Here is a 14,919-nt window from a genome sequence, read left to right on the forward strand (position 1 = left end):
ATGTGTCGGTGTGTGCTGCAACCAATCTGCCGTTTTCAACATTTAAGCTTTAAAATGGTGATGGAAAAGGGTGGTATTAAGTTTGAAGATTGACTGTTGCCACCGTTTTAGCAGTTTATTATCAACTGAAACCAATCAATGTATAGAAACCAACTATAAGTAGGGGAAACGATGGAACCAAGATGACTAATTTTGGAGTTGCCTGGACGATGTCAACGCTGCAAATGTCAAAACTGACGATGGGTAATAAACGCAAGGCTTTCAATACGGTGGGATATCATATCGACTTAAGTGAAAGAGTATTTCACATCCTCATGTTACACGGCTGACCGTTTAGATATTTATATGAATTTTCATAGCTTCAACTCTGACTGTGACTCTAAAGCAAATTTTACAACGAATAGTTGTGGCCTATGATTTTGCCTTTTTGAATGGAAAAGTGAAAATGAGTTTCAGAATATTGCACAAGAAAAGGGTTCCTCGAGGAATGTTAACTCTAGATCTTTATCGCCGTCGTGTCCACTGAGTTATTTCGACAGCTGTTTCCGGGATTATTTAGCGTCATTGTGGGTCGTGATTTTTCCTCAGATGGGAGGTTAAAAAAAGAAAGAAATGTAAACAACAAGCAATGGTTCTAGAAGCCGTCAACAATGAAGTAGCGCCTCAGTTGTAACCGTTAAAAAGTAATTTGTTCATTTGCATTACATAGACATGGAACAGTTGTAGCTCTTTGTGCAGGGGGAAGTAAATAAACGTCGGACAAGTTTCCTGTTTTCGTTTTCTTTCACTGGGTTGCATTCTGGTTGCATTGCCAGCTAACAAGCCAGTCAATCGTTTGGTGAGATGGCAACGTAATGAATTTGACTATTGTGGCAGTACTTATTACATCTGTAGTTACATAGAAATTACGCAATATGGCTTTGAGCTCCGGCGGGTGGGCTCAGATGCCGCCTCCTGCTCAATCCTCAATCCTGGGAGCACTGCAATCCACCTGCAATACAGTACTCATGTCTGTACGAGTATCGGTGTGCCATTCAGGACTCAGGCCGCTGTGTCTTCCAGGAGCTGGGGATGATACACTTCGTCTTCAACTAAGCATGGACCCGAATCGGGCTGGAGAGTTTCGATTAGCCCTTAGGGATGTCTGCAGTTCTGGTCGCAGTGTGGTAAGGTCATGACAGTGTGATATGAGCTGATCAGTTTCAATGAGGAGCTTTAGCCTTTATGGGTATGTGGTGTCTTTATGATAATGCATTTTGTCTACTTACCTCTAGAATATCTTGTCATTGCTTTACATTTTGTGGTTTATTGTTTTTAATTGTCCATTTTCCCTGCAAATATTTTAAGAAGAAAAAAATGTTTTCCTGGTATCACATGGAATTTGTTTCCCCATTTAGTTTTTAGCTGAATTTGATCTACGGACAGTGAAATATGAGATTAAATCCCCGCGCTGCCATGAACTTCGACTGACCACACCTCCTCATGACTGCCTCAGCTTTAAATTTCGCAGTGAGCAGGAGGCCCAGGAATGGGCGACTGTTGTGATGTCATCACTGAGGGAGGCACAAAGAGGTCAGTGTGGAAACTTCCTCATCTCATCCACTTGAAACATCCTTCTCATCCACCACTTTCTCTTGGTTGTGCCGAGTCGACTACTGTTAATCATCGATACTCAGTGACCTTTTGGTCATAAATATTGCTGTTTCAACCTCAGTCTCCCTCATTGTCTTTAACTTTTGGTCCATCTTTCAGTGGCAAATATCTCCCAGAATTCAGTGGAAGAAGGACAGAAGAACATTGAACCTGCTGAACAACAGGGTTTGACAGAATTAGCACCCAAAGGTGAATGTGCCTGAACTCATTCCTGCATGTATTTCACAAGACCGGTATTGACCTAGCCCTTAGGCTTGTGTGAAAACATCTGAAACATTTTGCCAGCTATCTAAATGGATTCCTCAGTTCAAGATGACCTTGATGAGTCCTTGACATTGTTGTTATGCCTATTATACCTATTGAACTTGCTTTTTCTCTCTGTCTCTCTCTAACCTTTGCTTTCTCCCCCAGAGGAACTGTGTATAGAGTTAGCCAAAGCCATAGAGGCAGGAGATACCAGTTCTGCCATGCAACATGCCACAGCCCTGGCCCAGCAGCAGTTGTCTCTCAGCATCCAGCCCTCACAGAAGAACTATGAGGATGAAGATATCAAGTTAGTGCAGACTCTGCTAGGTTTAACTGGATCTGTAACACATTACACTGTACCCACACTGTAACATTCTCATTGACAGTGAAGCTGTCACAAACTCTTTCACACATGATTAACTTGTCTTCAGAGAGTGTAAATATGCAGGGAGGTCAGGATTAGCTTCATGAGGATTAGCTTCAGCTAGTTAGCATTCACCATCTGTAAAAAAAACGTTGGAAACGTAGAGTTAGGGGATTTCACACAGCGGCCAATCTACAGTACAAATGTGCCTATTTACCGTCAAAAACGAAATCTAACAAATCAACCTTTGTGGTCAAAAACATCACCAACAGAACAGCCCTCAAGAGCATTTCACTGGGGTTATCAAGCAGGCACCTTCCTTCATGGGTGTTTCATTGAATTAGGCCCACGACACTTCAAGCAGGTGTCACACAAAATAATATGTTCTCTATGTGGACTTTTGGAGGAGCTATCAACTTTCTGCTGGGAGGAACAGGCCCTGAAAATGGACAACATAATTTGTGGCCATTGGTAATATGACCATCTAATTGGCTTGATGGTGAAAATGTGAAAGGAAGTGAGCACATATTGGATACCACTGAGTATATTTTTGGCTGAATTATGTAAGCTAGTATCTGCCATTGATATGAATGGGACCGGTACTTTCTCCCCTGTTGGCCTATAATAATACCTCCGTAGTGTGTACTTTACTTCCCTATCACTGGTATTGATTATGATAGAGTCATGGTGCATTTTTATAATGAGTAGATATACTCTGAGGCATGAGAAAATAGTCAGTATTGGGAATTGCATTAAATATATAGATCAGTTACTGTCATTGACTGATGACTTTGTTGATGTGTGTTACAGTCTTGCTGTGGTAGTGGAGGATGCCTCTTCTTCCTGTTGTGTCACAGTTAAAGTGATGCCACACATGACTGTCTCTTCACTCAAACAGCAGGTGAGATGTCTGTAACTGAAAAACTGCTCCAGTCTTGCGGTGAACTATGGAACATCATTCACAAGAACGGCTACTGAATTGATGTTGCAGGTGTAGGATTAATAGTGTCTTATAAGAAGGGTAGATTTATTGGGTTTGAATTTGATTTGGAATTTGGTCAGTTAATTGAATCAAGACAGATGAGCTAAGCCAGGCTTTGTTCTTTGATGTCTTTCCATGTTGTAGATTTTTTTGGAGTATGGGTTTCACCCTCGGGTGCAGCGCTGGGTCATTGGTCAGTGCCTGTGTACCGACGCACGCTCGCTGGCATCTTACGGGGTGGCACGGCATGGCGACACAGCCTTCCTGTACCTGCTGTCTGCCCGCCAGGCTCGCCTGAGTCGCCAGCTGTGCCAACAGGACCAGGAGAGCGCCCTCCTCATGCCCAGCAGTGCCCCAAACTCGACCCCCGTCCCCACCTCCACCCCTATCCTTGCCCCCACTCCGCCCACCAATGGACCTGCCTCTCATGACTGGAGGGGCTACAGCACCCTGCCATCCAGACTCAGCCACAGCAGCACGAGTGAGCACCTCACACAGACATGCGTACACACACACACACACACGCACGCACACACACACACACAGTAGCACACACGCGCACACACACACACAAACACAGACCTATGCACACACTATTACACATATATACACAGAGACACACACGCACACAACATACACATGTATACACAGACACATACATCCCTGCCTATGCTAACACACACACACCTGGGGATCAATAAAGTATCTATCTATCTATCTATCTATCTATTAATTAATTACACATGCATACACAGAGAGACACATACACATCTATGCAAACACACACACTATTACACATGCGTACACAGACACATACATACGTGCCTATGCTAACACACACACACACACACACACTATTACACATGCGTACACAGAGAGACATGCACACACATTACACATGTGTACACACAGAGACAGTTTCACAGTAACTTTTTTCCAAGCCTACCATTTTAAGTTTCATAGAAATGCATCATATATTTTTTTTCCGTGTTTTCTGTCACATTCCTGTTTTGTGTGGTGAGAAGACAGCAGTGCAGCAGAGAAGCTCAGCATAGCAGACATAGTGAATCTGGACTCACTGCAGCTGGGTGGGCCCAATGTCAAGGTCAACAACACTCAGGTACTTAAAGAGTGTTTCACTGTCCCAGCAAAAGATGAACGTAATTCCGTTCAATCAATGTGGACTGACCATTAGGTCACACTTCAAATAGCAATTCATCACTCCTTGCGTGTCGTGCATGTGTGTTTGTCTCTCCAATTCAGGCTGGCTGGGCGTGTCCATCCTGCACGTTCATCAACAAAGCGAGTCGTCCCGGCTGTGAGATCTGTAGCGCGGCGCGGCCGGAGTCGCACCAGCAGGACCGCATCCAACAGGTGAGAGATCAGCACCCTGACAATGGACACCTCTACACTATGACCATTTAGGTCAGTGGTGATTCTGAGGCTCCACCTGAAGCTCTCCCTCCTCCACCCGAGGGACATAGGGTTACTTTGTGAATAGGCAGGGTTTTTGACAAAAATGCATTAGCAAATGAGTTAATTGTAAGTTCAGCACAATTGTGAGTGTGCAATATAGAGGAGAGGTTTGAATGTAAGGACCTGTGATGGCATAGATCGGTGTATGTACTGCCCAAAAACACGGCACTCAAAATGGCATGAATATGTATCATTTGAAATTAGACTGGACAAAGGAAAAAGGCCAGAAAGAGATCAGTTGGTGCAAAGAAGCGCAGTGCAGCACACAGGCACTAAACAAGGTCCTGTTGAAGGAGAGGTCATCATTTGAATGATGACGGCACAGAACATTCCTCTGTGGAAAGGTGCAGTATGTAACGTAGTGAATTAGGTTATCAGGCTCAGGATATGTTACCACAAGACACCATGGACTTGAAATAGTAAGCTAGAGGAACTCATTTTCTCCACCCAATTTCTCTTCCATTTGAAGGAGAGAGGAAGACGAGTCGATGAAGGGAGCAGTGGGACATCCAGCAATGCCATCTGAAACACAACTACTTCCAGTGCTGGAAACCTCCTCATGACTCACAACTCACTACAACACATCTCTGACTTGCCAAATGTTTTTACTCAAACACATAATAGAACTAGAAGTGGTTACGCCTGCCGAGAACTTTTGAAGAATGTCCGAGTGGAGTCAGACTCAAGCACAGATAAAGGGTAGCACAAGTTACCCCCCCCCCCTCCAACCATAGGTCGTCCCACCAGAACGCCACTGTGTAAGGTCAGGAAATCCATATTATTGCATCAGGTTCCCCCCAAGATGGCAGCCATCTGGCACTTTGGGCCCTAATTTAAATGCTGGGCAAAGTATCTAGCTAAAGCTAACTAAATAGCGAATGTAAATCTATTTGCAAATGTATTACCATGAGCAAGATCCTAAGCACAAGCATCAAAGGGTCAGCGAAAAGCGGTCACATGCCACATGATGGCTTTAGTTCATGCACGAGAACTTCACTCATAGACGGACTTTGCACTTTTCCCAACATTTAAATTAGGGCCCTGTGTGTCTTCAGCAAGGCCCCTCAGTGATGTAGCAGAGCGTCACCCTCACACAACGTCAACCTTGGCTCTCCCGCTCCTTTTATATGCCAATGTTAGAGAGGACTCTTTTCACGGCCAGAGGGGTTTGCTGATTTCGACGGGGCCGTGCTGTGTAGCATGCTCTACTGCAGTCCAATTCTGCTCTGTCTACCCCTCCACTCTTTTAAACGATAAACTGTGAACAAGTGTTGAGGAGGGTAACCTCTCAAATGCCTTGTGATTTTATTTGTGATTAGGTTCAGACTTATTTTAAAACACATGCAGGGGTGACCGAGGTAATATACATAGTTGTGTTTGTAAGTGGTTTTATTTTTATATTGCAAATTATTTAAATTGTGAATGTGAACTAATTGTGAGACTGTAAAAACAAATGTAAATCCAAATCTGTCCTAATTAATAATCTAAAACATGCTTTATGGTGATACTGTAAATGAATAAATTACATCAAAAAGTACATGGGCCAAAAATGCTTCATAATGTTTTAGATGTCATTGAACTGGACTAGGACTGCACCTTAAGATTATTTTTAATAAAGGCTAAATCTGTAGCTGAAATCAAGAGAATTTGGGGTCTTTTTCTCTAAAATGACCCCAAACTGATTAATCGATTCCCCAAATAGTTGCAGATTAATTTAATAAATAAATTATTGCAGCCCTAAACTGGACTAACACATAATAGAAATATGTAAATACATGAAATATTTGGGAAAAGGCGCTTTTATTAGTAGTATTAAGTTCTTGAGGTGAAAAGGTTTAGGGCATTGATCAGGCACACTATAAAAAAATTGTTTTAAATACAGAAACAACATAAACACAAAATACATAAACAACAAGAGACAGTTTTCCAGTGCATCTTCACACCAAAGTGTTTCCTCTCCTACTCCCACTCTTGACACCATATTCATGCATACAGATATACTGCCATAAACGTTAACCTTGAGTTTAAAGTTTAAAAACAAGAACAAAAAAATAACTTAACCCAATCAGTGCAGTCCATTCTCATCTAGTGTCAACAGCACCTTTGAGAATTCCCTCTTCCCTTGACCCTCTTGCCCTTCAGATGCCCACTTTCCCTTTTAACCAGGATAGCTGGTAGTCCACAGCACAGACCTGAGATCAGTGTGTCATCTCTCGATCTCATCTGTTAAAGCCCATGATGGCACTTGGAGGGTGGGGGTGGGTGATTCTGACCCTGGACCGAGCAGTACTCTGGTTGCTGCTCAGACACGACTCCTTCACTTCCAGAAGAGAATGTTCCAGAAGAGCAGCCAGCAGGGGTAGACAAACAGAGCCAGCAGAGGGTAGACCAGCGAGCCGTACAGGCTGTGGTCCAAGATGCCCTGCGAGATGACCGACAGGAAGAGCATCCAGCCCTCAGCCAGGGAGACCGGTGACTCCTGGAGCTCTTGGTAGACAAACACGCAATAGAGCAGTGTGAACCCGGGGCTCAGGAGAATCATGATGGTGGCACTTAGCACCCTGACAGAGAGAGTGAGAGAGAAAATACATGACATTACTGCCAATACAGAACATACAGAATCAGTCATACTTTATTGCTTCTGCTGCTGTATCTGCAGCTGATTCTGTATCTGCAGATAAAGACAAAAGTAGTGGAGAAACTGAGAGAGGGGCAGTTACTTGGGCACGTGGGGTGTGATGAAGGCAGCGATGGGCACCATGGAGAGAGCCAGGATGAAGCCCAGGGAGAAGTTGATGAGGGCGGTGCAGCCCAGCAGCACAGCCAGGTACAGCAGGGCCACCAGCTTCAGCACCCTCCAGCCCTTCTCTGTGCCCTCCCCGGCCAGGAACCTAGGAGGAGGAGAGGGAGAGAGTGTTCAGTTATGACATTGTACGCGTGTATCAGACAGAGTGTGAGAAAGTTGAATGGAGAATGAGTGAAAGGATGTGTGTGTGTGTGCGTGCACACTGTACTTGTGTGTGTTGTGGGGCAGGGCCAGGCCGGCTGTGTAGATGGCGATGGCCGTGAGGACCACCGCCTCCGTCTCAGACACGGGGAAGTGCTCCACGGCCATCTCCTGAGAACGGATGGGCAGGGAGTACAGAGCCACACCCGTCATGTGACTGATGACCACTGGGGTCAGGATGGACAGCGCACTAGGGCTGGAATCCTGAGAGAGAGAGGGGGGAGGACCAGAGGGAGGGAAGGAAGAAGGGAGTAAAAGACAAAGCAGCAAGGGAGGGAGAGAATGAGAAATGGTGTGTATCATCATATTTTTCATCAAGAACAGAATTGAAAACTAGATAAAATAAAAAAGATAAATAAAAGCTAAAGTAAAAGATTTTAATATTCAATCATAGATGCTTGTCATTCTTACAGACTCCTCCCCTGCTACTCCATCCTCTGTTGGAGGCAGAGTCCCCAGGTGTACCCACAGGTCCAATGCCTATGATGGGGTTAAGGTTTAACAGACAAACACCCATATGGCGCAGATACAAGAAATACATCACATTGTCATCTTTAGAATTACTAGGCAATTACACAATGATCCAGTGATCTCAGATTGGGAGGACTTGCAACATATAATAAACAGTATAATATATCACATATTTCTTTTAAGGTATATCTCCAAAGAGTCAGTGTTTCACTCATACATGTTAGGCAAGGATATTCGGAGAAGAAGGATAACAGCCAGCAGGCCAAATGCTGGCATGTAGTAGCCAATGGAGACGAAGTGGGAGAGGGATGGCATCAGGTAGAAGAAGTAGGATTGGTGGAGACGCTCCAGGAGGTTGTTTAACTTCCTAAACATGCCCTCCAGGAGCCTAGGAGTAACACACACACACACACACACTTTTGTGAAGAGGTGTGAATTGACGTGTGAATCCATGAAGTGAGCACACACATTTGAGAAACGCCTCTCGAAGGTGAGAGAATTAACAACTGCTACACATATTTTGAATATTTTCTCAAAATGTGGCGTTTTTTAATAGCAAATCTAAATAGTGCATGACTGTCAATCACCTGCCGATGGTGGTGGCATCGGTCTTGTACTGGCGGAAGCTGTTGACGCCCTTGATGGTGGCGGCCTCGATGTGGTAGCGCAGGAAGAGGCCGTGGTCCCCCCAGGATCGCCCGCTGGCCTGTTTCATCACCATCAACATCATGGTCTGGGCCGCGTGCGTGTAGCCCGACGGGGTGTCCCAGTCACTCCTCTGGAGCTGTGTGGCGCCACACACACACACAGCCTTTACACATGCTCAGAGCAACCCTTTTCCCAGTAGAAACATGCACACATGCTGCATCACTGACATAATCAGTGCTTGTGAGGAATGCCACCATAGATATATATATCTATGAATGCCACTATGCAGACATTGTGTATACATTAATTGTAGCATTAGCATACACTACTGTAAACATTAGTATGGCCTTCCATGGATGTTAATCAGTACAACATTTTCGGTTGCAATGTCATCATAATGTCATAAATCAACTGTGTGCAATTAGAGAACCGAAAATGTTGTACTGATGAACATCCATGGAAGGCCATACTAATGTTTACAGTAGTACACGTCCCCTATGCACATCACTTGACCATGGTTATCCGTCTGGGTTTTTTGAGGAAATAAACTCCATAAATAACAATTAATGTGTCATTTTATGCCTCCTCCCTGTTGTTTCCTATGGAGCTGTCCGAGCTTATGTCCGAGTGAGTCAGTTGAGGCTGGACTGTCATTGGCTCATCTGCGTTCTAAGGGTGGCGCTTAGCGACAGGTCAATTGCACATCCAAAAACGATGGTGCTCAACACGTGGCAGAACCTTGATGCCAAATGCCCTAAAGTGAGTCTGACCACCCTACCTTGCCCTGGATGGTACAGAGGATATCTATTTTCTGACAGAAGGCGTAGAAGAGGTTGGCCAGGTCCAGGTTGGGGAGCTGGCCGTTGAGACCCTCCAGAACTAGGTCTAAGCTGGTGATGACATCTGAGCTGAGCTCCAGAGACAGGGCAGCCTGGATAGAGCCTCCTCGGCCCTGCAGGGGAGTCCAGTCCATGCCTGAGGGGCAGGAGAGGTCATTGTAGGTGAGGCTTAATATGTGAGGAAATGCCTGTGTCTGAGTTATGCCAGTATAGTATGAGTTAATGGGTCAATGAGTGGCCTAATAACATTGAGCTTGGTTAATAGTACATGAGATTGACCTGTGATAATATTACATATACCTGTGATATTGGTGTGATGGTAGCCTTCCAGCCAGGCCTGCATGCCGATAAGGTCATGTTCATTCACAAGGAATATGATGTCTTTAGCCCAATAGACCTGATCTGGGATTAGGACAAGCACAACAAATAGTATGAAAACCAAGTTCAACATTTATGATTACATTAAAACACTCTTGGTGTGACGGTGTGTGTGATGGTTTATGGGTATTTTTCTATGTTTGCCCAAGCCAGTATCATCAGTAAAGCAATCAACAATAAAGCAATAATGGTGTGCGCACTTAGACGCTAGGATAACCATGACTCACTCCTGAAGTACTGTGCCAGCCCAAGCAGGAGCCCCACTGCCTGGTTGTTGCTGTTGCCCTCGGTGCAGGGAGCGGTGAGCACCAGCGCTTCTGTGCGTGGCGCTCGGGGGGCGCGCAGGATTCCATAGACATTAGTACCATGCACCATCTGCAGGTGTGAAGACATACCGGAGAAATCATTCAGGATTAACAGGGTCCAATTCTTTTGTTGGAGGAGAATCCATTGAAGTGCACACTTACGTATCTCTCTTTGTTCTCATCGGGGAAAGGCAGGGTGCGAGAGAACCGCTGGGTGTAGACCTCCAGTCCACGCGCTTGCATGGTTTTCACCAGCCAATCCACAGGCATCCCACTGCATATAGACATTTAATTAATTGAATGAGACGAAGATAGTTGATCTATCTGTTTTTCACTATCAAGACAAGGACGTGTTATACTAAAAGTAACCAAAGTAAGAGTGCTCTGTTCAAAACGCCAGAACAACACTTTATCTTTGATTTGACTGGACTCAAGCGCAAACCCCATCATTGCAACAGGGTGCTCATTGATGTTGTAACTTGACCTACCCAACCTTCCTCTTGTGAGCAGAAAACTCCCTTCCTGTGGCAACAGCCCGCTCCCCGGATGGGAACCTCTCCTCCACCATAGTGGAACCCATGGCATTTTCTGACATGTAAGTTCGCAGCGTAAAGGGCTCAAATGCAAGGCCCATGAACCAAGCCACACCTGCCAGGTAGCACACCACACTACAGGCCATACAAGAGACAGTAGATGAAACGGCTATTATAGAAGCATTTGGATATTGTATCTATATTCAACATTAGAGATACATATTTCTGTATATCGTTACGTGTTGTTTGTACTGTCTATCCAACATAGGGTCATTAAGAAAACAAAATTGTACCAAATAGGAGTGTTGAGCCGGGTCAGAAGGTTGGTCAGAGCTCTCCTGCGGTTTGGGTCTGATAATAGCCCCATGACGTCCTATGGTACCCTGTCTGAAAAGTACCATAAATGGCATATTTCAACATTATGCTCACTTTAACGCTGTTAACCAATGACAACAACAGATTAATAAGACAGTAAGCCAGTAGCCTAAATAAATCAGTGAATGTGTGTGTGATGACATCTCACATCACAAATAAAATCATGCACCATGACTACCTGTTAAACAACACTTTAAACGATGTTATGATTAAATGGTCATTTGTATGTTGAGCGAGAAGCACCATATATTTATTCACTGATGTCTCCTCCCCGAATTTAACGTTATAGCATAAAAAGCTAGGTGAACTTTCAAGGCATATCGTGCAAACACATTTCATTACTTCAGCAGCTACACATCCAGGACTACAGACTCATTCCCAGAGCTTAAAGTGAAAAGAAATTGAGCATTGTATACTTACCCTTTTCACTTGCAACAAGGAGGCAGGTTAACCTGATGCCTAGCTAAGCATTTCCTTGTTTCTCCCCGGCAAAATCATTCAGCGGACAAGCCCTTTTACCAAAGCAACCCTTTTACTTAGTCTCCCCCTGCTGGCTAGGATGTATAGTCACTTACTGTTCCCCCTGCCCCCCACACAGAAATAACGTTTATTTTGGTAAGAACACTTTGGACACTCCATAAATAAACAGACAAACAATGATTTATTAAATCAGTTTATATTATAAGTACAACACGACTGCAGAAGACAAAACAGAATTTTGTAGAATGTAAAAAACAGCACATAAAGAATTCTTCCACTGTCAAGTCCCATCAAGTCTATTTCCATTCCAATTCAGTCCTCCTCACTCACCAGTCAGGACAGAGGTTTCTTGCAGGTGCTGCCTCACCACCTCATCCAGCACTTTGCTGACCCCTTTGCAAGCGGTCATGGCTGCCTCCATCAGTGTGTCCAGGTGGTCCTGGTGGAGCCGAGCGTCCATCTGCAGCAGAGCAATCTGCCCACCTCGTGGTAGCAACGCCACAGCCAGGGACGTACCCCCTCCACTTTCTTCAGCGTGGCACAAGTCTGCCAGTGGTGTGTCGTCCACAAAGCCTGCTGTGCAGGCACACACGTAGTCACGCATGGGGATGCCTGCATCAATGACTGCCAGAGTTGCAGCATTCACACAGGCACTGTAGTTTCCTCCGTCAGACTGTAATATCTGTTGGGACAGAGCACAAGTTCAGAAGGTGGAATATGCTGGCCCTCTAGAGCTAGCCGTTACTACGTCATGAAAAACCCATGAAAGAAAGTAGTACTGTCTGATTTCTCCTATGTAGCAACAGCACACGTTACCTTGACATAGATGTCAATCTGGGAGCGAGGATACAGCTGGGTGAGCACAGCAGCCTCAAAAGTCTGTTTCAGATGAAGGCTCATCTCACTGGACTTGCGATCTCCGTGTGGCCGCCTCTTTCTCTCTGCTGTGCTGAAGGTGGCCATACTATACTGGCAGTTAATGACAGCCCGGTCATGCTGGATCTTGCTTCGAGCACCTCGCACCTAAAATATTAAGGGGAGTATTTACAAACTGGAGGACAGTAATCAATGACAAATAAGCCTTGTATTATTTAAAAATAGACATTTGTGGTGCTTAGGCAGTGAAAATAGGGCTATGATCTGGATGACCTAGTAAGCCATGATATACAAGACCTGCTTGCAATCCAAAATTATATAAAAGCAAGTGCAATTACATACATACATACACACACACACAGCCCATATCCTCCCATAATTTCCCTGCCCTTAAACTGTTTGATATATCTTTAAAAATTGAAGGCCCAATCGCTGTCTAACTGGGGACATGAAAGAAGTACTCTAAATGGATAACCAACTCTGACCATCTCTCAAAAACTCTGGCCACTTTGTTGTACATTATTTTTGCCTATTTGGGTTAACTTTTCGAAATTTGTTGTGATGAATAGTAGATTTTTATTATTATTAATGTATGGCAAAATCGCTGTATTCTGATATTATCGCGGCCCAAGAATCATGATGACAGGATCGTTTTGCGATAACTGTGAACCTGACTCGAGTAACTAACTGATTACTATGAACCGGACTCTCACAGTTTAATCATCCTGGAATATGCCCATGCCATCAAGGTGAAGAAAATACACAATGCCACCTGAAGCAGTACAGTGGGAACTATCGTTTAGGGCACACACTACGAAGGAGTCACGGCATTGGAACTCTGTGGCCATAAGAAAACCACTACATGGGCTCGGCTAGTAGCCATCACCGAAGCCCGTTTTAACTTCCCTGGCATCACATACCTCGTGAGGGCCATACACGACAGCCAATACTTTAGTGTTCCCTTGCTCTAAATAAGCAGACCCATCTGCCTGACCAAAGACGCCCATTTGGGCTTGTACTTTGCGAAGCTCGGTAGCTTTCCTTCCATCCAGTCGATATCCCTGGTCCGACAGCAACTCAATCCCAGCCATTTTTGATACCTCTTCCGTTTGAAATAGTTGTTGATAGCCAACGAAGAACTTCCGTTCTGATATGTCCCACGTGTGCAGGAACAACTACAATACCCAGAGCACCTTGCGGCTCACTTCACGCAGCGCTGCAGACACTTCATTCAAGCTGGTCAGAAATCTGTCAGAAATCGGCTGATTCGACTTCAGTGGGAGGGAAAGTAATCTCATCGCCATCTAGTGGTTGCGTTCCTAGAGTTTAGCGGAGTGGATGGGATTTTTTTTAGAAAAAATATCTCGGTGCACATTGGGATCTTAATTTAATGCCTTCCATATGTTAGGCACTGGGGTCACCTCTATTGCTTCAAGTGGTCATACCTTATTTGTAGGATCAGTTGAATTGTTTTTAGTTTTTGATGTAACATGGTGATGAACTACAGTTGCATGTGACGTCACATGTTTGGGCGCTTAATCTCTAACTGATCAATACGGCAATTTGCTTAACTGGTTTAACATATTTTTGTAATAACGTAACGTGATGTAAACCGCGTGGTGATAACCTTGTCTGGATAACTGGTGTTGTGCTTCTACTCACATGAAGAGCTGGCAGTAAGTGTTAAGTGTCAATGCTAACCAGGCTAATAAACAAACCATGCTAACGTGAGTAACGTCGAAGGGTAAAGTCACGTGACTTCTTTTGTAGTTCGTTTATGAAACAAAATGAGCCATTTCGATTTTTAAAAATAAGGCAAAATAGGGTCTGATATTTTCACAGTTAGAAGATTATTACTCTATAGACACTGAAAAATAAAAGTAGCCTAACTGAATTTGATGTTTTACAATTATCAACGGCCTGCAGACATAGGTGAATGTGAACTTTTCTCAGTTTGACAAAAATTAGTGCTTTACACATGAGAACGTAGTGATAATGATGGTTCTTCCCAAATATAAAGTAAATTCTCTTGAAAATCGATATCTAATGTGCATCAAAATCTGCCAAATGTGATCTTCAGCATTTATTAAAATCTCAATTAACAGCAGTAACTGTAGGTCTGTATTACATACAGCTAGCACACATCATGTCCTCTTCAGGTCAAAATTAAATATAAAAATTGTGACATTTTTAATACAAAGGTTCATCTTTTATTAAGGTGACTATATATGTATATTTATATATATTTATATTTTATATATATATATATATATATATATATATATA

General features: G+C 43.9%; 3 protein-coding genes across 3 annotated transcripts; 1 reads left to right on the top strand and 2 right to left on the bottom strand.

Annotated features, from left to right (window-relative positions):
* Window position 1: 1 nt before the first annotated feature.
* On the top strand, window positions 2–6,258 carry LOC125292252 (ranBP-type and C3HC4-type zinc finger-containing protein 1-like). The gene is made up of 9 exons (XM_048239469.1): window positions 2–1,166; window positions 1,398–1,572; window positions 1,753–1,842; window positions 2,065–2,206; window positions 3,074–3,164; window positions 3,390–3,726; window positions 4,271–4,365; window positions 4,509–4,619; window positions 5,191–6,258. Exons 1-9 carry the CDS (start codon window positions 915–917, stop codon window positions 5,245–5,247), a joined length of 1,350 nt encoding a protein of 449 aa, XP_048095426.1. The 5' UTR covers window positions 2–914; the 3' UTR covers window positions 5,248–6,258.
* A 244-nt stretch (window positions 6,259–6,502) lies between these two features.
* gpaa1 (glycosylphosphatidylinositol anchor attachment 1) lies at window positions 6,503–11,748 on the bottom strand. The gene is made up of 13 exons (XM_048239411.1): window positions 11,698–11,748; window positions 11,196–11,289; window positions 10,858–11,037; window positions 10,532–10,643; window positions 10,292–10,439; window positions 9,987–10,088; window positions 9,626–9,822; window positions 8,787–8,983; window positions 8,434–8,587; window positions 8,140–8,208; window positions 7,736–7,932; window positions 7,442–7,612; window positions 6,503–7,282 (listed from the first exon to the last, which is right to left on the bottom strand). Exons 2-13 carry the CDS (start codon window positions 11,267–11,269, stop codon window positions 7,039–7,041), a joined length of 1,845 nt encoding a protein of 614 aa, XP_048095368.1. The 5' UTR covers window positions 11,270–11,289; window positions 11,698–11,748; the 3' UTR covers window positions 6,503–7,038.
* A 171-nt stretch (window positions 11,749–11,919) lies between these two features.
* exosc4 (exosome component 4) lies at window positions 11,920–13,800 on the bottom strand. The gene is made up of 3 exons (XM_048255293.1): window positions 13,554–13,800; window positions 12,574–12,780; window positions 11,920–12,439 (listed from the first exon to the last, which is right to left on the bottom strand). Exons 1-3 carry the CDS (start codon window positions 13,722–13,724, stop codon window positions 12,080–12,082), a joined length of 738 nt encoding a protein of 245 aa, XP_048111250.1. The 5' UTR covers window positions 13,725–13,800; the 3' UTR covers window positions 11,920–12,079.
* Between the last annotated feature and the right edge of the window lie 1,119 nt (window positions 13,801–14,919).

Source organism: Alosa alosa, chromosome 1, assembly GCF_017589495.1.
Source record: "Alosa alosa isolate M-15738 ecotype Scorff River chromosome 1, AALO_Geno_1.1, whole genome shotgun sequence".
NCBI lineage: Eukaryota > Metazoa > Chordata > Actinopteri > Clupeiformes > Clupeidae > Alosa > Alosa alosa.